This window comes from Benincasa hispida, chromosome 4 (genome assembly GCF_009727055.1).
Source record: "Benincasa hispida cultivar B227 chromosome 4, ASM972705v1, whole genome shotgun sequence".
Taxonomy (NCBI): domain Eukaryota; kingdom Viridiplantae; phylum Streptophyta; class Magnoliopsida; order Cucurbitales; family Cucurbitaceae; genus Benincasa; species Benincasa hispida.
This window is the reverse complement of record NC_052352.1, coordinates 37,030,738-37,057,201: the sequence shown is the minus strand read 5'-3', so window position 1 is coordinate 37,057,201 and position 26,464 is coordinate 37,030,738. Positions and strand designations below refer to the sequence as shown.

The following is a 26,464-nucleotide window of genomic DNA, read 5'->3' as shown; positions in this document are numbered from 1 at the left end:
CTTGTTATCCACAATGGGCATTTTAAACATTTTTGCTCCATCTTGAGGGGGAGTAGTACACATATTAAATACAAGTTTGTTGTATTTCTTGTTATTTAGAATTAATTCTGTTTATCAGCACGTGTATGCATGTGAGATTTAACTATTTATTAGTTATATAAACATTCAAAGAGGAGATGAATAATATTAACTTCTTCATTTCCCAAATTCACTCTTATTATTTGAAAAGGTATATGTACATATTTTTATTTCTATTTTTTGTTTTCCATAATTTTTCAATATCAACCGTTTATCAAAATTTCTAGGACATTTAGGCCACATTTACACTGGATGAAAAGTAATTCATCAATGGTAATATAAAAAGTGGGCTCGAATTGATTACTTTCGTTGTTGTTTATCTGTTTTTTGTAATCATAATGAGATGTGGAGATCCGTTTTGAAATTTATAATCAAATCGTATAGTCTGATTGAGGAATAAAAGGTGTTCAATCTTATCGCGGTTGAAAATTATGTGGGACCTACTATCTTTACCGTTATCGTTATAGATATTGTTACTGTAACAATATGAAAAATATGAATTTGCCACATGTATTGTTATATTTACCGCTATTGTTATTGTTAGAGTCAAACGATAACGATAACGGTAATAGTAAAATGTGACAGATTCATAATTTTAAATAAATACGGTCAAAAGTAATATAGTTGTATTTGTAATTCAGACCTATTATGATTCATCTATTAATGAAATCCCATTTCAATTTCATTAATTCTCGTTATAGTTTGATAAATGTGCCCTTAAAATCAAGATTGCAATGCTTTCTTCAACATTCGTATTTCAAAATCTTGCTTATGATTAAGAAGACAACAATAAACTCTTCAAAAGAAAAAAGGAGAGAAAAAAATAAAGAATAAAGTCATTGAGACGTGAAAATAGAAGAAGAATGGTACCAACGACCACGATTGTAACGAGAACAAGGAGCCAGACTTGTGCCACGTCGACTGTAGCCCAATGCAAAAAGAAAAAATTGAAAAAAGCAAATTGGTGGGGACCAGCTGCCACCTCAGCTAGGACCCACAAAAATTCACCTTCAGATAAAAGTTTCTGGGACCTCGTTTAATCCATGAAGTCCAATCAGCCTTTACCGCCTCGTCCTCCATTTTTAGGGCTCCATTTTCCAATTTTTTCCTCTCTTTCTCGGCCCAAAATCCCTCCGTTCCGGACTTTTCCCCCTTTTATCAAATTCATTTAATTTCACCTCTTTCCTCCGATTCAAATCCGCGTTCTTTTCTCTCTCTCTCTCTCTTCTTCCTTCTCCCCACTGTCGTCTCTCAGAGTCAGAGGTCAAATATTTGGCTGTTTTTTTTTCCCTCCTTTTGCTTCCTCCCCTCTCTCTTCTTCCTCCCCATGCTTCTCGATCTGTAGTTCATTCTTCTCTTCTCAATTTTCTTCCTCATCCACACTCTTCTTCCTTCACTCTATCCTACCTCTGCTACTTCAACTTCTACTTTCATCGTCAGAGCTGTAGGCTATGGACGGCGGTGCTCCGTACAATCCACGTACCGTGGAAGAGGTGTTTAGGGATTTCAAGGGCCGTAGAGCTGGTTTAATCAAGGCTCTAACTACTGGTGACCTTTTTACTTCATTCTCCTTTCTAAATTTTTTCGAGCTTTTCGTACTTTTGGTTTTCTCAATTTCATTCCTCTTCGTGTTTTAGTAATTTTGTTTTCCTGTTAATTTAGCTAGATTTTCACTAGTTATGCCTTTGTGGTTGCAGATGTTGAAGAGTTCTACCAGCAATGTGATCCTGGTTTGATTTCTCGCTGCTTTGTTTACGTTTTTGGATTCTACTATGCATTTGTATGAGATGTTAGAAGTAATTGGTAGGAAAAGTTGTTTTCATTAGGAGCCTAATTTTGACCTCTCCAAACTTAAAGAGCTATTGAAATTGATCGGTTTTGATGTCTGCTTTAGTTACAGTTTTCAGCTGCTCATTTTCCTTAGCCAGTTTGTCATTTCTCTTCGTGTTTTTGTTTTTTCCTTTTTAATTTCTCGTAAGGCTGTGCATGTGTATGAAGTCTCGATACACATCATAATAAAAATAGAGCATATGTTTTATATGGAAACGCAAAGGTTTGATTCAATGGAATCTGATAATGCGGTTTGATCTTAAGCTTGTGATATAATTTAAAAATGAGCAGGGGTTTTTTGTTTCAGAAATTCAAATTTAGCGTGTAAAAAATATTTTTATGCATATATAACAGTTAAGATAGAACTAAGCATGTCGGATTACTTACTACTTTTAACACATTTGTTACTTGTTCTGCCTATTTCCAAAGGAATTCATGTTTGAATTAGAACCCAAATTTTCTGAAACTTCACATTTACAGAGAAAGAAAATCTTTGCCTCTACGGATTTCCTAGTGAGCAGTGGGAGGTCAATTTGCCTGCGGAAGAGGTGCCTCCAGAGCTTCCAGAACCTGCGCTGGGCATAAATTTTGCTAGAGACGGAATGCAAGAAAAGGACTGGCTATCTTTGGTTGCGGTGCATAGTGATGTTTGGCTGCTTTCTGTGGCATTTTATTTTGGAGCTAGGTTTGGATTTGATAAGACAGATAGGTATGTGTTCTTCTGATCTGGCCCTTGTTATTTTATATTAATGATTCATACATAGTATATTTTACACTCTTTGTAGGCTGCCACAAAGGCCTGGGTATGAGTTTCAACTCTATCTCTCTGTCTTTTAATTTTCTTTAAGCAGTTACTTAATTTAGTATTTGGTTCAACACTTTCACATTTCATGCGTTATTGGTGAACTTTTTTGTCTCTACCTCTGGATTTCTTATTTCTTTGGATGTTGGTGAAGACCAATCAACCATAAAAAGATATATGGGAGAAGAATAACAAATTTTGATTGTCGCCAATATCGTGCGTTTTTTAAAGTATTTAAGAACGTAAAGATGGCTGATTTTAATTTCGGTTTCCTATTCAATGTTCAGTCATTTGGAAACATGTTTAGTTGGTTCTTGATTCTTTTGCAATAAGGCATGCATAATTAGACACATAAACAATATCCATAATAAATTAACTTCCTGCATTGTATATTTGATGACTTGTTTTTTAAAAAAGAATTAAAAATTCATCACTTCTTTTATATTATTTCTACATGAAAATACTATAAATTAAAGCATACTCTTAAATGTACTTGATGTTCCAATATATTTTAGGTTAAACTACAAGCTTGGTCCTTTAATTTTTCAGGTTTGTGCAAAGTGTCCAATAACTCCATGAACTAGTTGTGACTTGTAAATCCCTAGACTTTCAATTTTGTGTTTGCAAGTCCTTAACCTATTTGAAACTCTTAAAAATTCATGAACTTCTAAGACTCGAAACTGAAAGTTTTGGACCCTGACAGGTACAAAATTCATTGTATACATAATTAGTCTATTAATTCAAAAGTGTTGAATATGTTAGCGTCAATTAAACACAAAATTGGAAGTTCAAAGATTTTTTAGATACTGTTAAAGTTTAGGAACCTTGTAGACTTAAAATTGAAAGCTCTTGACCTATTAGGTACTTTTTAAAGTTTAGGGTTCTATTAGCTCAAACATAATAGTTCAGAGACTAAATTTGTCACTTAACCTACATTTTGTAAATTGTAAATTTTGGTAAGCATGCCTTTACCATGCTCTTGTCCTAATTTTATAGAAAATGATGTCCACAGTGTCTGGCACATGCTATGGCTTCATAGGCTTTATCTCCCTAATATATATGCCGGGGTTTTCCAAAGGAGTTGCAATATTATTTGGAATAGGATACTGATTCTATTTCAACCTTTCTGGATTTTGTTTTTCTTTGTACGAGTAATGTTTCTGGATATTTTATTTCACACAACATAAAGGTTACTTCCAGAGAAATTTAAATTATCCCTTGATAATGCTTGTATTTGGGTGTCAGTGTTCGAGGATTTTTTACTTTGTTAAACCACTTTTTTGTATGGTTAGTTTGTTTTTCCTTTTGTTTTCTTTCATTTATCTCAATGTAAGCTGGATTTTAATCAACTGTCGTTTGTCCTTGGTCATTGGGGTCAGTGAATAAGTAATGAACTTTGAGGAATTTGAGTTAAGATTATAATGGTCTCCTACCTAGGATATCCTTGACAATCAAATGTATTAGAGTTAGGTGGTTGTATCATGAGAATAGTCGAGGCACAGATAAGCTCCTTTGGACACTCGGATGTAAATGGAAAAAAAAGTTTGGTGTTCCATCTATATCTTCTATTGCTGGGTGCTTTTTCCTGGAATGAGAAGTTTGTTAGTTTCTGTTTTGACTAAGATAAGAAGAGATTACCATGTTGGTGTACTGCAGATTCTGGGCATCTGCTGTCCTGTCTATCTTAAATTTTATGTTTGAACTGGACTATTTGATAACTTAGAGGGGTGTAGGCTCGTAGCAGTGACTCAATTTAATATATTTACACCAATAATTATAATTTTCTCCTTTTATTTTATTTTTAGAATAAGATACAATAACCTCTCTCTTAAATGCATAAACGGGACTTTAGCTTTCAGGAGGATGACTAGTTTACTTCATGCTTCATTACTATGAGCGAGAACCTAAGAATTGCTTTCTTTGTTTTGTTTCAGATTGAAAACTGAATGTGTAGGATAATGAGCACATTTATACGTTGCATAGTTTATGTTTCTTCATTACAACAGGGATCATGACCGAGTCTTTTCATTTTAGTTTGGCTCCTTTTTGGGCGGTCTTTTTGTTGGTCTCGGTTGCGGGTCTTCTCTTGATTTTCTTTTATTCTCTCATTTTTTATTTCAGTGATAGTTTGATTTCTTGATGAAGGTTCCATGATTGGGAACTCAAGTTTCTGTTGCTTTTGTTGCAGGAAGCGTCTATTTAATATGATAAATGATCTTCCAACAATATTTGAAGTGGTGACAGGGACAGCCAAAAAACAAGTTAAGGATAAATCATCAGTTTCAAATCATAGCAGTAATAAATCTAAATCAAATTCAAAGGTTTGAAAGAATTTTTTTATTCACCTTTCTCCCTTTTTCTTAATTTTTCTAGCCAATTTGGCTTAAAATGGTTATAGACACAAAACTAGTGATTTTTAATCTCTAATGGTTTGGGTTGGGAGCCTTTAGAAAACCAGTCGACTTTCGTACTGAACTTGAGTATTATTTGATTACTTTTTCTCTTTGCTTAATCCTTGATTCGATCCATGCTGGAGGCAACTTATTAAGCATATTATTTGGCATATATTTGCAATATACAGCGGAGTTCCGAACCTCAAATAAAAAATACAAAAGTTCAATCGAAAGACGAGGAAGAGGAAGGCTTGGAAGAGGAAGATGAGGAAGAACATGGAGAAACACTTTGCGGAGCTTGTGGAGAGAATTATGCATCTGATGAGTTCTGGATTTGCTGTGATATTTGTGAGAAATGGTTCCATGGGAAGTGTGTGAAGATCACTCCGGCGAGAGCCGAGCACATTAAGCAGTACAAATGTCCATCTTGCAGCAACAAGAGAATCCGACCCTGATGCGGTTTGCACAGAACACGTGTGGTATTTATTAGCAACAACTTCTCCTCCCTTCCCAAACCAAAGTTTAAAAAAAAGGGGAATAAAAAAAGGAAAAAGAATGAAGATATGTCAAGTATTGTTCCCCTTAGGATCTCAGCGTAGACCACTAATTGTGTATTAGGATTAGCTTAAACTTTAAATAGGACTATGGTTAGGTTGGAAATTTATATTCTATGGCATATGTGGACAGACTCCTTTCTGTTTGTGTATTGTATGAACTATGTCTTTTGTACGTGGTATAAGTATGTGGTATAATGTGTTGTTAAAAAGTTCATATATGTCGGGATACCTTTCTCTATTGTACGTGCCGTTCGAGTCACGGATGCAACAAACAGAGGTTTGGTACATTCTTGCGGGTTCATTATGCATTCAAGGTCGGTTTCTCTCTCATTTCATCTCTCATCCTAGTTAAAATGATGTGAATACTTGATTTTTGGATTTTTTGAGGCAATCACGCTTAGAGCGTAAATGAAATATATCTCACTCACTGTCCTAAACGATAAGCATACACAGAGAATTCTTGTCATGCTTTTTGATCTGAAACCAAACGAGACTTGTAATATAACATGGGAATTGGGGCAATTGGGAGGCTCAGAATTCAGAATTAGGCTGACTTGAGTATTTATAGGCTAGTTTACTACTTTGGGGACCATACACGTATAACTTGTTAGTCATAACAAGGGAAAACTCTTCAACAATTACCCATTTACATAACCACTACTCTTAACATTTTAGATATCCAAACGTGAGGATTTGTTTGGAGCGTTCTTTAAACATTTTTCTTGCAGAATTAAGTATGATTGTAACTTAATTCATTTTGCAGACTATAAAGAATGACTTTAGGAGACTGTTTGTTTTTGGAATCTAGATAATTAAAACCTTCGATGCTTGTAATTATAGATATTTGACATCTTTAGATCACTGCTTTATCTTGTAAAAAATATTTATATGCTGTGAGACTATTTGTATATGACACATTAATTTAACATCCAAACATTCTCTTTAACAACTTTTCATGTGCCTCGTTATGGTCCAATGTCATTAGGTTGATCAATCGTGTCAAGTTGGGCTTGAGGATGAAGCAACAGCGAAACAAAAATAGAAACAACACTTTCTTTTCATACACAAATTTTTATTTTCATTTTTTAAATTTCTGCCACTTCACGGATTATCATGTCACCTAATTAAGTTTATCATTAAACACAATTAACATTTACCAATACCTCATTAGTGAATTGAAAAATCATAGATATTTGTAGCAAAATCAAGTTGATCTCAAATTTGCAAGTGTACGAATCGTTAAGATGGGTACTATCATTGCTCTCCACTGAAAATGAAGGCTACTAATTATCAAATTCTTTAGCCTCGATTTTATATGAACATCGTTTAATTAAGGATGGGAGGAATTTAAAAATTGCTTTGAATTAAACTACATAAAAACTCAAGACAAAAAAAAACAGAGCAGATTCAGTTGATTGAAACTGGCTATGATTTTACCATTTATCTCCTATTTTTCATTCGTTAATCGCTAAAAAATTGTTCAATTTTTTAGTTGTTTGCAAGCTCCACCTTATTGAGGATTGTTGCATCTAACAGGGATTTTCGTAGTTCCTTTATATATATATATATTTTGGAGACAATCTCTGATGTTGAGGTAATACATGCCAATTACAAACAAAAAAAAATTTAAAAAAATTATTTCTTAGGATATATATATATGTGTACAGATATTTTTGTTAGATTTTTTTTTTACATAATTAATAATAAATTCAATCGAATTAAATCAAATAATTTTAGAAGAATATAAAAAGCCACCCATAAAATTCTAATTTAATAAATAAAAACTCAACCACAATAATTATAATGAAATAATTCACAATTGGAGATATTTTTTTTTTTTGATTCCTTTGGATATTTCCTTTTAAAACCATTCCATATCTTACCTTGACTAGAGTATCCATAGCATCCACAAATGAAATACCACAAGTAAATGGAGAAACAACATCCACATATGTCCTTAACATCTATTAATATTCATGTGTCTTGTTGTAGTCTAGTGCCAAAGTTTATTGGTCTTTCACAAGACAAAGATCATCAGATTGATTAGCCATGGCAAGTAGGCTTGATGAAGAAGCACCATCCCCAGCAGCTGAAGATCAAACCTCAGAGAAGTCTTGGCAGAAGAGTGATAGGGAATTTCTAATGATAATGATAACGTTCGTCGCAACCATTGCTGGACGAACCCTCCCCGTGGTGTTTGGCAAGACGATACCGACTGCAGGTATTCTAGAAAGAAATGTTAAAATATCATGTTGGTCCTTATATATTGGGTGTTTCATTTAATTTTAGTCTATGTATTTTCAATAAATCTTAAACTAAGTCTTGTAAAGTTAGTTTTTGTCAAATTGGTTAAATAATTATAATATTTTTCATATGAAAAAATACACTAATGAATATATTAAAACATTATATTAATGGAGATATTTTATTTTTGAAAAAAACCAACAATAAACTATCTAACCTAACTATAATAACTATTTTAAAGATCTATTGAAAGAGCATATATTAAAATTGGATATTTGGGAATACGTACACCAAAGAAAAAAAAAGATACATTTTAACTTAAAAGGAAATTACAATTTTGAAGTTTACTTTCTAATTCGTACTTCTAAATCTATATATCAAGAAAGAAAGGTTAAGGATATAAGTTTGCCAAGTTTGTAAAGTTGTGCCTATTTTGATACTCATAAATTTCAAAAACGTTTCAAATATACAAAATTTTCTTACTTCAAAAGGTTTGAAATCTGTTTCAACCATGCTTTTAGGTCTTTTATATCTAAGTAGTCTATGTAAATGGTCCACGAAGTCCTATTTGATTATCATTTAGTTTTTAAAAATTAATTCAAAATTATATTACAGCTATAGTTCCTTAAATATTTAGCATTTGTACCTATTTGATCATTCATAAATTTAAAAATTGTCTATTAGGTTTCAGACTTTTGGGTTTGTATATATATAGTACATGAACTTTAAAAAGTTTATGATAAGTTCATAACTTTCAATTGTGTGTCCAGTAGGTCTCTACAATTTCAATTTTATGTCAAATATTTTTGACCTATTTGTCGGTTTTTAAAATTCACAAACCTATTCAACACTAGATTGAAAAACTTAGAGTTCTATCATTTAATTTTAAAATTTTTGAATATGTATTCAAAGACTTATTAATCATAAAATAGAAACAAAACTTGTGAGACATATTTGCATTTTTAAACTTGAGGGGATCTTGTCAACAACACAACTTTGAAAATTGGACATATATTATTAGATCCTCATGAAAGTTAGGGAACCTTCTAGACAAATTTCAAGGGCAAAACTTGTATTTTGATATAGTTTATAAACACAACTTTTAGTAAATGATTTTCTTTGTTTTGTTATTTTTTTTCTTTTTCTTTTTACAAACGATTTAAAAGAAATATCATACTAACTTGATTCAAAAGAAAGCGATTTTTGTTTTTTAAAAAAATTGTATTTATTTTCGAAAGTTAACTAAAAATTCAATTATTTAATTAGAAAAGATAAAAATAATTGTAAAGAAATTGTGAGGCAACAAGCACAATTTCGAAAAAAGAAAGAGAACAGTAAAAAATACATTACACAATAAGTTTAACTATACTTTCAACGAATATAATTTTTAAAATTGTGACTTCTTTGTCCAACTTGAATAATCTAATTAAGGTTATTAAAATCAACCCATCATATAAGAAATTCTCGAGTAAAATAATGCACATACAATATAAATTACAAACAATATGGCCTATTTACAAACGGTTAGGAGTAATTATATTTAATTTAAAAAATTGAGCCCAAAATGTAATTACGTTTGAAGGTATGAAGCAGGGAAATCGATAATGGCCTCAAAACACCCATCTCAGTTCGTGGCTTTCATCGCCGGCGTAACAACGGCGATGGTAGTTTCAGTGATGCAAATTTTCGTGCTGATAAATGGGTTGCCTTACAATAAGTTCTCAGTTTCCAGGAACTTTCTCTACTTTACTATGGGCATTGCAATTAGCAGTATGGGTACCGCTTATTGGACGTCGGTGACACCTTTAACGCTGCCCTTACAGTTGCCGCAGATCAGAACTACGCTGCTCATTAATTTTGTCACTGGTGTTGTTGGACTCGCCATTTTATTATGCTTACAGAAGATACGTGAGAGTTGCAAAAATAGCAATCAGACCCAGCGTATGAATTGACAGAAAGTGTGTCTTAACACTCTTCATTACCCCACAAAAAAAAAAAAAAAAAAAAAAAAATTGGACTTTACCATGTTAATGTAAATTATGGATTGTAAATTAGGACAAAAATTCTGCTAAGTTTCCTTGTATATTCCTATGTTTGTGTATTAATCCATTGGGGTATTTGTTAAGAAAATGCTTTAGGATTGAAACAAGTCCACTCTGTTCAAGTTCCAATTTTTCTTCAATTTCTCCACCAGTGTTTGATGGAGACAACTACCAGGTTTGGGCAGTTCATATGAAGGCATATATGGAAGCTTTGGATATTTGGGAAGCTGTGGAAGAGGGTTATGAAATTCCTGACCTCCCAAACAATCCTATCATGGCACAAATTAAATTGCAGAAGGAGAAAAAGACAAGAAAATCCAAGGCAAAGGCTTGTTTGTTTGTTGCAGTCTCATCTACTATATTCACTCGGATTATGACTCTAAAAAATCAGCATATGAGATATGGAATTATCTCAAGTCAGAGTATGAGGGAGATGCAAGAATCAAAGGAATGCGTGTGCTAAATTTGATTCGAGAATTTGAGTTGGAGAGGATGAAGGAAACATAAACAATTAAAGAGTATTTTGATAGGTTATTGGGCATAGAAAACCGAATCAAATTACTTGGTTCTATATTTAAGGACTCAAGAATTGTTGAAAAGATTCTTGTAACAGTGCCTGAAAAATTTGAGGCATCTATTTCATCCTTGGAAAATACCAAGGATCTAACTCAAATTACTCTTGCAGAAATTCTCAATGCTTTACAAGTACAGGAGCAAAGAAGAGCTATGAGGCTAGAAGGTGCTGTTGAAGGAGCCTTACAAGCCAAACATGAGAATGCAAGGAACAACAAGAAGAATCAAAATCTTAATAGAGAATCCTCAGCCAACAACAAAGTAGGAGTTAAAAAGAGGTCCTATCCTCCATGTCAACATTGCAATAGAAAGGGTCATCCTTCTTTCAAATGCTGGAGAAGATCAGACGCCAAGTGCACTAAATGTAACCAAATGGGGCATGACGCTGTAATTTGTAGGAGCAAGAATCAACAGCAAGATGAAGAGGCTAAGATTGTTGATCAGGAGGAGGAGGAGAAGGATCAATTGTTTGTGGCTACATGTTTCGTGGGTAGTGAATCAAACGAAACCTGGCTAATTGATAGTGGTTGCACCAATCATATGACTTATGACAAGGAATTGTTTAGAGATTTGAAGCCAACTAACATCACCAAAGTAAGAATCGACAATGGGGATTACATTTTTGTCAAAGGAAAAGACACTGTTACGATTACAAGCTATATAGGTACAAAACATATACAATATGTTCTCTTTGTTCCCGACATTAACCATAATTTATTGAGTGTGGGTCAACTTATTGAAAAAAGCTTTAAAATTACTTTTGAAGATAAATATTGTTTGATTAAGGATGCAGTTGATCAGGAAATTTTCAAAGTTAAAATGAAAGGAAAGAGTTTCTCACTCAATCCTTTAGGGAAGGAGCAATCTGTTTTTCTTCGCAAGGAAGATGTCACACAGATATGGCACAAGAGAGTTGAACACTATCATCATCAAGGTTTGCTGTAACTAAAAGAAAAGAAGCTAGCACTTGATGTTCCTAAGCTTGGTGATGTAATCTCAAGCTGCAAAGCATGTCAGTTTGGAAAAATAAACAGGAAGCCATTCCCCAAGTTAACCTGGAGAGCCATTTGCAAGTTGCAGCTCATCCACACAGATGTTGTAGGACCGCAAAGAACACCTTCTTTAAAAGGTAATCTCTATTATATTGCCATTATTGATGACATCACCTGGATGTGCTGGATTTTTTTCTTGAAGTTTAAATAAGAAGTAGCTCAAGTTTTTTGGAAATTTAAAGCAAGAGTTAAGAATGAAAGTGGCTGCAAAATTTAAATTGTAAGATCCAACAATGGGAAGGAGTACACTTCGACAGAATTTGACACGTTTTGTGAAAATTCAGGCATAGAGCATCAACTTACAGCCCTTTACACACCTCAACAAAATAGAGTTAGTAAGAGAAGAAATAGATACATCATGGAGATGTCAAGATGTATGTTGCATGAGAAAAATCTACCAAAGAAGTTTTGTGCAGAGGCAGCAAATACGACTGTGTTTCTTCAAAACAAGCTTCCGAAAAAGGTAGTGAAGGACCAAACACCATTTGAGGCGTGGTATGATTACAAACCCTCGTTGAAATTTCGTAGAGTATTTGGTTGCTTGTGTTTTACTCATGTTCCATAGAGCAAGCGTGATAAGATTGATATGAGAGCTTCATCAGGTAATTTTATAGGCTATAGTACTGTCAGCAAGGCCTATAAAATTTTCCAGCCACAAACTGGAAATATTGTTGTTAGCAGGGATGTCCACTTCCTAGAGGATGAAGAATGGAGTTGGGATGAAGCAAAGAAGAAGGATCAGACCATAACAGAGCAACTCAAGTTCTCTGGTTCAAGCATCGAAGAAGAAGATGATTGGAAAAATGAAACAATGGATGATGTGCCTGTGAGAGGAACAAGGTTACTCTCAAATGTTTATGAAAGATGCAATGTTGCTGTGTGAACCTGCTGACTATGCAGAAGCAAAAAAGGATAAAAACTAGATGGTTGTAATGGAGGAGGAGATGTCAATGATAGAGAAGAACAATACTTGGATCCTTGTAGATAGACCTCAAGGCAGGAAGGTAACTGGGGTGAAGTAGGTGTTTAGAACCAAGCTTAATGCCGATGGCTCGATCAACAAACATAAAGCCAGACTTGTGGTTAAAGGGTATGCTCAAATCTTTGGTGTTGATTACTCTGACACTTTTGCTCATGTTGCTAGATTAGACACAATCAGGTTACTGCTCGCAATAGCTGCACAAAAGGCCTGGAAAGTTTTCCAGTTGGATGTCAAATCAGCTTTTTTAAATGGTGTCATACAAGAAGAAATTTATGTTGAACAACCCCAAGGATTTTTGGAGGAAGATGAAGGAGATAAGGTTTATCTTCTCAAGAAGGCTCTCTATGGACTAAAACAAGCTCCAAGAGCTTGGTACAACAAAATTGATGAATATTTGCTAAACTTGGATTTTGTGAAAAGTCTATCAGAAACAACCTTGTATGTTAAGCGCAATGGTACTGACATTCTTATGGTTTCATTGTATGTTGATGACTTGCTGGTTATAGGAAACAACACAGATCATTTCAGAATTTCAAACAAGAGATGATGAAGACGTTTGAAATGAAAGATCTAGGGTTCATATCATACTTCCTTGGCATGGAGATTAAGTAAGGGCAAGATGAAGTTTTCATATGCCAGAAAAAATATGTAAAAGAAATACTGAAGAAGTTTCAAATGGATGAATGTAAGGCAGCAAGAACTCCAATTAATCAAAAGGAGAAGCTATGCAAAGAAGATGGTGATGTCAAAGTTGATGAAGGATATTTTAGAAGTTTGATTGGTTTTTTGATGTATTTCACAGTAACAAGGCCAAACATTTTGAATGTTGTAAGTATTTTGTCTCGATTGATGCATTGTGCAAGCGAATTACATCTCAAGGCTGCCAAAAGAGTGATGCGATATATAAAAGGCACAAGTGATTTTGGTATCAAGTTCACAAGAAGCAAGGAGTTCAAGTTGGTTGGTTTTTTTAACAGTGACTGGGGAGGTTCCATTGATGATATGAGGAGCACTTCAGGCTATTGTTTTACTCTTGACTCTAGTGTTTTCTCATGGAGCTCAAAGAAGCAAGAAGCTGTAGCCCAATCTACTACTGAAGCAGAGTTTATTGTTGCAACAACTACTGTTAATCAAGCTTTATGGCTAAGAAAAAATTTATTTGACCTTGATTTTGAGTAGAAAGAAAGCACAGAGATTCTTGTTGACAACCAAGCTGCTATTGCTATCTCTCATAATCCTGTGTTTCATGGGAAGACTAAACATTTTAACATCAAGTTATTTTTCTTAAGTGAAGTACAGAAACATGGAGATGTAACTCGTCTACTGCAAAATAGAAAATCAATTTGCAGATATTTTAACAAAACCATTGTCTGCTTGCAAGTTTGAGTTTCTAAGCTCAAAACTTGGTGTTTGCAGCTCCTAAAGCAAGAAGGAGTGTTAAGAAAATACTTTAGGATTGAAACAAGTCCACTCTGTTTAAGTTGATTGTGTCAAAGGTTGTTCCTATTTTTAGGGATTAGTTACTTTGTTATCCATGCTCTATAATTGTGGAGCAAGTATAGCACTTTTTGTTAGAGGGTTGTTATGTTAAACTTTAAATATTATTATGTTCCTCTTTGTAATGCAGATTTCTATTGTCTTTGGCTCAACAAGCTTTACTAAATAATTCATTGCTTCAACTTTGCAATAACAAAATCCTTTGTTTTTCTCATATTAAAACAACAGTATTCTATTGCACAATACACAATTATTTAATAAAATATTCTAAAACCAATGGTATCAGTTTCCACATTAGGATTTGTAAGTTATCTTCTCCTAAAGCCATTGGAAAATTTCACAAAATGACCTAAAACCCAAAGACTTTTCTACTAATGGCCTCTTCCTAAAAACTTTTCTACCATTGATCTTTTTCCCATGCGACATTTCAAAATTACCCCTAGTTTTTAAAAAGTCTTTAGACCGCACCACATTTATTCTTCCTTCAACAATTTCTTCAGCCCTTCATTCAATGTGCTTTCAATACAACACCAACATTCCACCAAAACATTTATTCCCAACTAATATTCTTCCAACAATATTGTAGAGAATGGAATATCACTTTCAGTATTCACTTTCTGCCGTCGAACTCTGCACGAAATTCTCTCATTATCCTCTCGTAACTTTCTCTTAGAGTTTCAGCCCAACATCTTTGTTGATCGCTTTTATCGTCAGATTCAGTCCACTTTTCTTCTTCCTACAACGATTTCTTCAGTCCTTCATTCAATGTACGATTTCTTGTCCCAGATCGCTTTCATAATAATGGTCGTTTAACATTAAATTACAATACGATCGTTTAATCATTACTATGTGATCGTTTATACATTACTATGCTATTCTTTATACATTACTATGCAATCGTTTACGATGCGATTGTGTATAAATTACTACACGATCGTTCATAAATTACAATACGATCGTATAGTAAATTATAAACGATCGTGTAGTAATTTATACACGATCGTTTAGTAAATTATAAACGATCGTGTAGTAATATATACAAAATCGTTCATTACAATATAAACGATCGTTTATACATTACTATGCAATCATTTACTATACACTACAAGAAATCACACTTCTCCCGACGCCCCAAATCACCGGGAAAGGGTGGAAACTACGTCAAGAGATCCTCTCCCGATGACAGATGGATCGTCGGGAGTTTGGTTGGAAAAAAATCCGTCGGGAAAGGATCTCCCGACGCATAAAATAGGGCATCGAGGGTTGTTTTAGAACTCCTGACGCATAGAATAGGGCATCGGGAGTTCCTAGAATAACTCCTGACGCCCTGTTTTATGCATCGGGAGTTCTAGAACAACTCTCGACGACCTGTTTTAGAATTTTCGATGATTTATTTTATTTTTTGGGAGTTACAGGAACTCCTGACATGCTAACATATGCGTGGGGAGTTCCTTCAATGGTTGAATATTGACTTTTATTTTTTTTTTAATTTATAATTTGTAATTTTTTAAATTTGATCCGAATAACCTGTAAAGCACCATTAACCAACTCAAACAGATCCACATAATAAATAAAATAAAGAAAACGAAGTCCATACTAACATAAATGAAAAGTTACATGATCTTACAATAAAACAAAGTCGATACTAAATAAAAGAAATTTGTTTCCAGAAATATATGGAAGAAATAAAATGAAAACAACGTCAATAAATACAGAAAAGAAAACAACGTCTGGAACACAGCATCTTGAACAATCGTCCAACCAAATCTCCGAACAACATCCTATAATAAAACAAAAATATTCAAATGTCATAATCTTGAAACTTCCACAACACGTTCATACTTCATAAACAAAAATATCCACAAATGTCATAATTATCCAACCTCATCTCCGAACGATTATAACCAAACTCGACCCACCCCCATAACACGTCAAACTTCATAAACATCCATAAACATACAAAAACTCTAAGTTCAACGACAGAACGAGCAAAATGAGTATAATCAAACTCTACCTACCCCCCACGACAAACATGAAACTTCTCATAAACATCCAAAAACACACAAAAACCTACAAATTCAACTCCAAAATGATTATAACCGAACTCTACCCACCCCTACAACATATTCAAACTTCATAAATAAGAACGAACGCACATAAAACTCAAACTTTCTCCCCAAAAAAATCTAAACCAAACTCGACCCAATCCCCACAACACATTCAAACTTCATAAACATACATAAACACACAAAAAAATGACAAAACGACAAAAAACACATCAAAATCTAGTTGTTTGGCTACCATAACTGCAAAATAGCCAACAATTCCTTATCATAAAGCTACTAAGACATAACTACTTTGCTACTATAACTGTAGGATAGCAACATATTAAACAACTAAATAATGAAGTAATCATACATAATTCGATGGGCCTTCTCTCTGTGATCGTTTCGTGTCTTCAATCATGTTTTTTTTCATTTCTTTCATTTGTCTTGCATGATCCTCTTTCATTTGTTTCTAAATGTCGACAAGTTCCTTAATCCTCGACTGAGACTGTTCAAAATTGGCTCTCAATTCCCTCACCTCCTTCTCTGTTCCTTGAGTAGATGACGAACACGATGAGCTGCTACCCCTTCTTGACTTAGGTTTAGGGCCCCAACCTAGGCTTTTAGAATATCCGGGTTGTCTACCAAAACCGTCTCATAGATTTCATCCCCTGTTAGTGGTTGAGAACCTTCTGGAGTGAGGTTGGATTGTAATTCTAACATTTGATTATGGACATATTAATTAAATGTGTAAGTTTGAGCGACTGAAGTTAGAAATGAAAAACAACATGAAAGTAAAACAAAAAATGTTACATGTGTATTTTCAGCTGCCTCGTTCACCAACTTGCCACCTTTAGAGCGTGTTTCCATAAATAGGTCAACATGTCCTATTTCTCGAACTTCCTTTGCTTGTAACTCTGCTTGAATTTGCAGGAACGACTTCGATCCGCCTACGTGGTCGAACAATAATTTCTCTCTATTCTTCCTGTTCGTCTCTGACATTTCCTACATTTCAACAAAAAAATAAAAAACAAATATTCTATAATAGTAAATGCAGTAAATGATACACGCCCTAAATTATTCTAACCTTAAACGCTTCACTCTCGAAGCGATCACACGAAAAATATCAATCTTTTGATTTATTTTTAAGCTAGCTAGGCAAGTTGACATGTGTTTGCTGAGGATCTCCTCATTTCCTGTAATGTTTGTACAAATCTGCTCTAAATTCTTTGAAGGAGTTTTGCATTTGATGTTCTATAAAATGGTTAAGTCGTTGACTGGATAGATCAAGCACAAAATGAGGCTACAAAAGAATAAAGGAAGAATTAGCATATATGATGTCCATGACTCTTAGTCTAAAATTGACTCTAAAAGAATAAACTTATAACTTACCAACAATTGACTCTTAACCAAATCTATAAACTCGTTTGGAACATCAGCAAAAGTACAACATCGTACTAGAAATGAAAATCTCACGGCGACACCAATCACATTACTAAATCGTATAGAATGTTGAGAAATCGACTTCGTCTCCCCCTCATTTATCACAATTGTAATTCTACCATGTTTTTGGACGTATTTTTCCAAACTCGATGTTCTGCAAATGCTTGCATTTCCTTCAAGTGAATGCCGAGCTACTATCTGAGGAATAAAAAATTTAAAACAGTTTAGGATGTATTTTAGTTAACTGAATATATTTCAAAATATACTAACCTGAAGTGTCACCCACAGAAGATCCCGTGTTGCCTATACATATCTATTGCTCCTGGAATTCTTCATCAGCCTCCTGTAACCTATTAGGGGTTGACATCGTATCTATACAAACACAAAAAAGACAAAACAATATTAAATTAATATGAAATACGTGTAAACAAAGAAAGAGAATTGAGTAGATACAAGATTACTCATCATCATTATCTAAATCAAATTATTCGTCAATACTTGAACTGTTATTGGATGATAACTGTTCTTCATCATCGTTTATGAAGTCATCATCGCCATATCGAATAATTGGTCTTTCCACAACTATAAGATCAACATCAACTCTGCATAAAGTAACCTCCTTAATGGTTTCATCCACTCGGACTCCACCAACAATTTCTAGTAAATCTAGTTGTGCAGTTTCAACATCATCCACTTCTAATACATCCTATACTCGCTTATTTGGATTACTTGAATAACTTTTAATTGCTACCATATTTCATGTCATCCATGTAAAAGAATTGTTTTACTTAGATAGAAAAGATGAAAGGTCATCGACATACCAAAAGCGATGTATTGATCGATTTGTATCCTAAATCCACATGTGTCCTATTACTTTTTTTGTTATCTGTGTCAAACCATCTACAGTTGAACAAAAAAAACACGTCTTCTGTTTACATATTGGAAATCTAATACTTCGTTTACAACACCGTAGAAATTGTTATCTACACTTTTATTCCCACTGATCTTCCCGGCCACTAGGACTCCACTATTTTGTGTAGCTCGACAATTGTCATGCTCTACAGTGTGAAATCGTACCCCATTAACAATGCATCCATTGTAAGAGTGCACTTCAGACGAAGGTCCCATTGCAAGTGAAAAGAAATCATCGGAGATATCTTCTCTCTCGCGCCATTGTAAAACCTGATATTTAATTATACATTAAAAATGAGTATAAAAAATGAATCATCTCTCAACTTTCAATACTATGTATACCTGAGATCTGAACCAATCAGAATATTTGTGTTGATATCTTATATATAAGTCAGAGGCGCTTTGTGCTTCATGAAGAATTAACCTCAAGTGTTGCCTAAAAAATTGATCATTTGAAGTTGTATCAAAGGATTTATCCTAGAACTTAGAAATTTATAAAGTTTGAAACGTACTTCCGATACTCTGTTATTTCTTTACAATTGTTGAGAATATACCAATCTACGATACACTTTCCCTCTGCTGATAATGTCTGTTAAATTGACACCCCTAGTGGTCATACCCTCTGCCTAAATAATTCAAATTCACCAAATAGCGCATTATCGGGAATGTTATCATCATTTCGTTCATCTCTATTGAATCTTGTTTCAATCCCACTTAGATATCGCGAGCAGAAGTTTCATGATTCATTCAATCCATATGCTTTCGCTATAGAGCCCTCAGGACGTGCTTTGTTCCGTACAAATTGTTTTAATGTTCGTAAACTTCTTTCAATAGGATACATCCAATAGTAACTAACTGGACCTACCACTTTGGTTTCATATGGTAGATGAACAACAAGGTGTACTGTTGTGCAGTGGTGTAATGCCACCGCAAAATGATAATATGCGATGTCTTAATCACGCTATCAGATAATATATGTGATGCTACAAAATTCACTGTAGAATGCCAATCAATGTGTTCATGTAGTTTATGCGTGTCACAAGTTTTCTTGCGATGAAACCAAGTATAATTCCACCGCAAGTTTCTCAGAATGATCTGAGGTCGAACATGAGGATTTGCGATGCTAATGCGACAATGATGTGATCTATGTGATTGTACAAAATTTAGATTGCAAGGTGCTGAAAAGTAAAATGCGAAATAAATGAATAAATAGGTAAATAAATCTAAAGTTATGCAAGGTGTATATGAGAGAATGCGATGGCAAGTCTTGTGGATAGAATCAAAGTGAGAACGGGTTTGGGGAAAAGAACATCACAAGTTTGTCAATCTTGTTGAGGACACAACTAAGGTTCTGTCTTCCCTTGGCTTACACCTCTCGGTGATCGCTTGCATCACCATATCTCTATGATGATCAGGGATGAACGTTTATGAACGCAAGGTTGTTTCCATCTCTAGAAATACTTCTTGCTTTAGTTAATGCATTCTATAAACCTTCTATCGAGAGGTGGATTAGCATCTTCACTTCTACTCTCGTAGGTCAAGATGCCATTGAGCATGCATTATTTAAACTTAGCTGACTTCTTCAACATGGATTGACTTACTCGCTCAATCCTTCCCTCACACACTGGAGTTTTAGTTACTCATGGTGAGAGAAATGGAAGATGAACGTGTTATGGTGAACAAAGAGATGAAGATGAACATGATAATGATATTAACTGGTAAAGATAAAGCATTTGTTACGGAGATATGAATGAAAGACAGGAAATGAACAACAATCGATGAACGGAAAGTAAGAACAGTTAAGAACAGCGTGTCAATGTCTTGGCATGGATCCCGATCCCGATCCAGGTCGTACATCAGAAAACCTGTACAATTTCAGAAATTCCTAATAATGTGTTGCTCTTTTTGTCCATGAGCAATCGTCGTATGCGGTGATACTTGTTACCTGTAAAACAAAGATTTGAACATCCTTTTTTCCATCGTAATGTGGTCAGTGGGTGTGTTTTTGATACTTTCACAATCTTTGCATTTCTAAGCCAATTTTAATATGTTTGATGCAACTTTTCCTTCCTATTGCTGTATATTCTAAGTAAGATGATATAAATAACTTGTATTTCTACTAGTTATCACACCCTCAAATTTAGATATATGCTTGTTCTCAAGCATATCCTTTACTAAGGTAATTCAGCTCAAGTCCCATCCTTGCTTTGCGCCGATCAGTTACTCAGAATGCTATTCCTCTACATAATTTCTCAAAATCACTAGTTCTTTCTATCCTTTGAACATTTCTTCAGCATGCTCTACTTTAGTCTTACCTTAGACAAACCTTTGCTTAAAGTTCCCTTCTTGTTTTGAAAAGATTTTTTTTTCTTTTTCTTGTAAAAAAATCGAAATGCACCTTTTATGTTATAGCCTGGTTTGTGTCTTACCATAGAGATTGTTGATCATGGTTACACTCTTCGTTTTGGCTTGCTCCCACATGTGTCATACGAATATCCAACTTCGGTTGTGTACCAAGCTCAACTTCAACTATTGTCCCTTGGTCAAGTTTTTTTACTTTACCTGGTTAGAGGAGTTGTCTCTTTCTTGTTTTTTTTTGAAGATGAACGCATTTGCTTGATCGCATCTTCTCAGACCCTTTCCACCCTAAAATTTAGAGGGTCGTAAGGTCCTCATTGTGTCGTTTAGGATAGAAAAGACAAAACACTTAGTCAAAAGTTTGAAAAGAAGGTTTGAGCAGAGTGTTGTGCTAGAGAAGGTAAAGTTGAAACTATTGCGATGAATTAGGCAGAAAATGTGATATATAAAGAAATTACGCTAAGGTTACGCATAATACTCATCATAACAACACAAATAAATGACGCAAAAGAAGAAAAAAAAGAAATATTGCATTGAATTACCAAAGGATGATATAAATAAAGAGGCCAAGAAATAAGGAAAGATAGTCATTCAATATTTATAAATTGACTAAGTACAAAAGATTGTAATGACCGCAAACCCAAAAATTTCAAAAAAATTAAAGAAAGAAAATACAAATGTAGGGAAGAAGGTGATACACCCCCAAATTTAAACTTGAGGCGAGGGCTCATTGTGGAGCGGATGTTGTGGAGGAGCTCCAGGCAGTGCTTCTTGAAAGAAAAGAGGTTGTTGCAGATGTTGAGGACCCACGGGACCATGTAAATATGCGGTTAAGAAGTTGAAGTACTCGTGGTTGTGTTTTGCTAATTGCCTCTGATTCAAGCGAAGAGCAAAGATATTGCATTGTATGTTGATCATCGTCTGGCGTAGCTTTGCGTTGTTTTCTTGCAACTCCATGAGGGTTTGACGGAAGGAGGAGAGTTCTTGGGTTTAGAAGCCCCGCATATCCTCAAGGGCAGCAACAATGGCGGTGCCATTGATGTCTCACCTGCATCGGTTTGGGGCTGAGCGGAAGGGCCTGCACCCAAACCGTGTGGGTCATCAACATGCGGTGATGCTCTAGAGGATAGGTGGGGTGGCAATGGATGGCTAATGGATGCTACTGGTGATGAGGGGTTGGAGACAGGGGCAAGAAGAAGGTTTGTAAGATGATCGAGAAGAGGAAAAAGAGGATCAGTGGTGGGGCTTGGTGGTCGGATGACCAAAGGTAAAGGATTTTCCAAGGGCTGATTGGGTGGCTGATATGATGCACTGCCTTGGATCATTTCCTTGCCTTTTTCATTGCATCACCGTCTTTTGGGTCTGGGTGGTTATGGCGCATTAAGATCAATGAGGGGCCACTTTGGTGGAGGTTCAGGGCAATGCAGCGAATCCTTGAGAAGGACTCTCAGGATTTTTGTGCTAATGAGACCATGGACTTTTGTCATTGGCTCTTCTTCAATGTCAGCACCCACAGATAGGCATAGGCTAGAGATAGTCCATGGAAAGAAGTATTGGCCCCTGATGCGGCCTACATAACCTCTAATTTTCCTCGCAAGAAGTCTGCCCAGACCGATCGAAATGTTGCGTGCAATGCAATATGCGGCCATGAGTTGATCCCTTGAAATTGTCTTATCATGAGAGGTTGGGATGAGCCATCTCTTCACCAAATAGACCCATAGGCGTGTTCTGATAGCAGACGGTTGGATGTGAGGGTCCTAAAGCCAGTCAAGGAAATCGTCCAATTGGTGCCTGGTTTCGCTAGTATTCCCAATGCGTCCTCCATGTGTTCTTCATCAGGATCATTAATAATTTTGTTGTCGGGTGCTTAATTCTTTAACTGATAGAGCTGATTGATGTCCTCGGTGCTAAATGGCACTACCCTCCCATCAACGACCACCGCATCTTCGGTTTTGTGGAGTCGATCGTGATAAAAAGCCCGCACTACCATAGGGATGACTATGGATGGGCATTGACAGAAAGTTTCCCATCCATGCTCCACTATGATATTGATGATAAGGTCTGGTAGTGGGGCCGACGCAGGGAAGAAAACCATTTCCATTAATAAATCATCATTTTCCTTCCGACACCTCCTGGCCGACGAAGACTCGCTGCCTTCCACCTTTGTTTTTCCCTTTTCTTGAGCGGACACAAGGCAGGTCTTTTGTCGTTGAATGCGTTCCTGTTCCTTGCCCTGCTCTTGTTTTTCCCTTTTCCGTTCTTCTCTCTCTCTCTTTTTTTTTTTTAACTCAATGTTGCGTTGAACTTTGGCTTTTTGGTACAACTCCTTTTTCTCCTTCTCCTTCCTCTCAGCTTCTTCCTCTTCTTGAATTTTTTTTTCGAATTTCTCGGAGGCGAGCACAATGTGCTGCTCATCTTCGAGCCTTTTCTTCTCTTCCTTTTTCGACCTTACGTTGTCAAGACGAACCTTCTTGTTATGAAGTCGTTTAGCCAAATCGGCTGAGGCAATGATTTGGCATGCCTGTGCCATCTTTTCTTCCTTCTTCTTCAATTTCCTCCTCAATTCTTCTCTCTTCTTCTCTATGCACTCACTTATATTTGGGTCTTCTGTGGACCCTTGTGGCGCATTCCCCTTGTGACACCGCATAAGTGGAGAGATGTCAGGATCTTCTTTGTCATCCGAACCGCGGAGTTGAGCCTCCGTCGTAACTAATCTTGGATGCGGCCATGAGGTTTGGTTTTGAGATGATGGTTCAAGTTGCGCTGACATCCCCCTTTCCACCCTTGCGGTGGTGGATTCTTCTTCAAAGTCCAGGATTTCTACCCTCTGCCTCCATTCTTCTTCTTTTCTCAGGCGCCTCTCTTTACACCTGTACTACCTTCTCTCGCTTCTCCTCTTCTTCTTCCTTTCTTTTTCTTTCCGGGCCACTTCATCTTTTTCTACCCGTTGATCTTTAACTCTCTTCTCTGCCTCCTTCGCGAGCTGCTCCGCCCGCCTCTACGCCTCCACGTCCTCCACAACAGCCTTAATGGGTCCCTCATTAGAGTCTGTTGGGGCATTCTCCTTAGGATCCAAGATTGTGTAGGCCATCCTTTGCGACACTGTAACCAACTCCTCCTCCGACGGCAGGGGCTGGTTAGCTACTCCTACTTCTGGCAGCCCCCTGTCCTTTTCCAAATAACTTAAGATGCTCCCAAATACCTCATTGTCATCTTTTTTCTACTGTTCACTTTCAGTTGGAAGTAGTGGGAATGCCGCCTCAGGACTGGTGGCAGAGGCACTCTCCGTGCTCGGCCCCTCTCGGTAGGTAGATGAAGATGCAGACATTGAAGGTTTTTTCTTGGGTTTTTTGGCGATTCTGGGGATTGGTTTGGGTTGGGCGGCGAGGTGGCGACTGATGGCGAGAAAGGTCGTTTCTCGCGTAGAGACTAGGGCTTTGGAAGGGGATGATGGTTGGGAAGAAGAGTGCGATGATTGTCCGATCATGGATTCAGGTGAAGGGAAAGAAGAAAGTGGCGCTTTTGGGTAGGGGAAGAACAGACGGTAGGGTTTTGAAGTATTCAAGAAAGAGGAGTTTTAGGAAGGTTTGCATGAAAATTGGATATAATCTCCTGATGAGGCGAGGGGGGGGGGGGATTTTATACGTTGGGCTTGAAAGGCCCAACGCTTACTCAATAGTGCGCTCGGAAGGCCTTGGAAATCCAAAAAGCCTGCCTTACTCCTCACCATTATGACCTAGCAGACAAAGACATCATTTCTTCTACTACGTAATAATGATCCTCGGGAGCTTAAACGCTTGTACGTTTACCTTCTCTGCAAATTTTATTTTATTTTTTTATTAAATGGGAGATGGGCGCAATGCATACCCGTCATCGCATTGTATATCCGACATCGCAATGCTTATCTCAAAACCATAATGATAAGTCATTGCGATGCTCACACAAATAGTTCATTCAATCAATATAAACAACGCAAATAGAAACTGAAAGGGAAACTAATTTAAAAAGTAGTAAAGATAGTTTAACGAATGCTTTTGAAAAAGTTTTTCAACGTTACCGCAAAGCGCATCCCCGTAGGCGATCAGAATTGCCTGCCCAAGTCAATGGTCTCTTTGCGTCCTTCCACAATACCCCCATAGTAGGGTTTAATTCTTTGACCATTGACCTTGAATGCGTTGCTTCCATCCTTGCTTGTCAACTCCATTGCACCATAGGGAAAGATAGTCTTGATTCAGAATGGCCTAGACTAGTGGGACTTCAACTTACTTGGAAACAATCACAAACGTGCATTAAATAAGAGTACCTATTGTCCCATGAAGAATGTTATTTTGCTTATGCGATCGTCATGCCATTTCTTAGTTCATTCTTTATAGAGTTTGGAATGCTCATAGGTGTTCATATGCCATTCGACCAGTTTGTTCAACTAAAGCTTCCAGGCTTCTCCCGCATTCTTCAGATCAAAATTCAACTTTTTGATTGCCCACATTTCCTTGTGTTCTAGCTTGAGAGGTAGATGGCAAGCTTTTTCGAAGACTAGGGCATATGGGGACATACCGTTGGAGTCTTAAAGGCAGTCCTGCATGCCCATAGCGCTTCATCAAGCTTGGGTGACCAATCCTTCCTTGAGTTACTGACTACCTTTTCCAAGATGGTCTTGATTTCTCGGTTGGAGATTTCTGCCTGCCCATTGGTTTATATGTGATAAGCAGTTGTGACTCTGTGGCTGACATTAAACTTGATCAACAGGTTGGTGATGATGCGATTGATGAAATGCGTGCCTTCATCGCTAATTAATGCACGGGGCATTCCATATCGTGCAAAAATGTTTTTTTAGAGAAATTTTGCCACCGTGGCCGCATCGTTTCTAACGCATGCGATGGCTTCAACCCATTTTGAAACATAATCAACCACAACAAGAATATAGTGATGGCCCTCTGAAGGCGAAAATGGGCCCATGAAGTCGATTCCCCATACGTCAAAAAGCTCAATCTTTAAGATGGAACTTAAAGGCATTTCGTCTCATCTGGACACGTTCCCTGTTCGCTGACACTTGTCGCATTACACAACATGGGCATGGGAATCCTTGAACAGCGTTGGCAAAAAATTGTCGATCTGTAGAACTTTTGCGGTGGTCTGCTGCCCCCCAAAATGTCCTCCATAAGGGGACTCATGACAAAGCTTTAAAATGTGCTTGGTTTCGTGCATAGGAACACATCGACGCAGAATATGATCAAGTCTGAGTTGATATAGGAATGGATCATCCCAGAAATAAAATTTAATCTCGTGCCTCAACTTCTTCTTCTGCTAGTATGAATAATCTTCAGGTACTTGGCCGTAAACTATGAAGTTTACGATATATGCATACCATGGAACATTATTGCATATCGTCATAAGGTGTTCCTCAGAGAATCTCTCTTCAATCTCTTTCTCTCTCTTCTAAACCTCACAATTTTCTAGACGTGATAGATGATCTACTACTTGGTTCTCTGTGCCCTTCCGGTCCTTGATCTCTAGGTCAAATTCTTGCAGGAGTAGTACCCACCTAATCAGTCTCGGTTTTGTATCTTTCTTTTTCATAAGGTACTTGGTTGTATAGTGATTCGATACACCACCACGTTCGATCTGATTAGGTATTGTCGAAATTTCTCTAGGGCAA

The 26,464-nt window shown here is 36.2% G+C and overlaps 3 protein-coding genes across 6 annotated transcripts; all 3 read left to right on the top strand.

Annotated features, from left to right (window-relative positions):
* Nucleotides 1-1,192: 1,192 nt before the first annotated feature.
* On the top strand, nucleotides 1,193-5,886 carry LOC120075523 (PHD finger protein ALFIN-LIKE 4-like). 2 transcript variants are annotated; one of them, XM_039028997.1, is made up of 5 exons: nucleotides 1,193-1,626; nucleotides 1,776-1,808; nucleotides 2,389-2,617; nucleotides 4,899-5,031; nucleotides 5,292-5,886. In XM_039028997.1, the coding sequence occupies exons 1-5, from the start codon at nucleotides 1,530-1,532 to the stop codon at nucleotides 5,556-5,558; spliced, it is 759 nt and encodes a 252-aa protein (XP_038884925.1). In that variant the 5' UTR covers nucleotides 1,193-1,529; the 3' UTR covers nucleotides 5,559-5,886. The 2 variants fall into 2 exon arrangements, with proteins under 2 accessions (XP_038884925.1, XP_038884926.1); XM_039028998.1 differs by having other exon boundaries at nucleotides 1,194-1,626; nucleotides 4,899-4,971.
* Nucleotides 5,887-7,543: 1,657 nt separating this feature from the next.
* On the top strand, nucleotides 7,544-11,264 carry LOC120075488. 3 transcript variants are annotated; one of them, XM_039028923.1, is made up of 2 exons: nucleotides 7,544-7,881; nucleotides 10,099-11,264. In XM_039028923.1, exons 1-2 carry the CDS (start codon nucleotides 7,710-7,712, stop codon nucleotides 10,407-10,409), a joined length of 483 nt encoding a protein of 160 aa, XP_038884851.1. In that variant the 5' UTR covers nucleotides 7,544-7,709; the 3' UTR covers nucleotides 10,410-11,264. The 3 variants fall into 3 exon arrangements, with proteins under 3 accessions (XP_038884851.1, XP_038884852.1, XP_038884849.1); XM_039028924.1 differs by lacking the exon at nucleotides 10,099-11,264 and adding an exon at nucleotides 9,630-10,053 and having other exon boundaries at nucleotides 7,546-7,881; XM_039028921.1 differs by lacking the exon at nucleotides 10,099-11,264 and adding an exon at nucleotides 9,498-10,053 and having other exon boundaries at nucleotides 7,547-7,881.
* A 1,964-nt stretch (nucleotides 11,265-13,228) lies between these two features.
* Nucleotides 13,229-13,732, top strand: LOC120076183 (secreted RxLR effector protein 161-like). Its single transcript, XM_039029949.1, has one exon. It carries the CDS (start codon nucleotides 13,229-13,231, stop codon nucleotides 13,730-13,732), a length of 504 nt encoding a protein of 167 aa, XP_038885877.1.
* Nucleotides 13,733-26,464: the final 12,732 nt, after the last annotated feature.

Coding starts and splice junctions, on each gene's coding strand:
- LOC120075488 (XM_039028921.1), top strand. CDS start 7,710: ATGGCAAGTAGGCTTGATGAAGAAGCACCATCCCCAGCAGCTGAAGAT. Junction 7,882..9,497: donor CAAGACGATACCGACTGCAG/GTATTCTAGAAA, acceptor GGTATGAAGCAG/GGAAATCGATAATGGCCTCA.
- LOC120075523 (XM_039028997.1), top strand. CDS start 1,530: ATGGACGGCGGTGCTCCGTACAATCCACGTACCGTGGAAGAGGTGTTT. Junction 1,627..1,775: donor AATCAAGGCTCTAACTACTG/GTGACCTTTTTA, acceptor TTGTGGTTGCAG/ATGTTGAAGAGTTCTACCAG. Junction 2,618..4,898: donor GGATTTGATAAGACAGATAG/GTATGTGTTCTT, acceptor CTTTTGTTGCAG/GAAGCGTCTATTTAATATGA.
- LOC120076183 (XM_039029949.1), top strand. CDS start 13,229: ATGGATGAATGTAAGGCAGCAAGAACTCCAATTAATCAAAAGGAGAAG.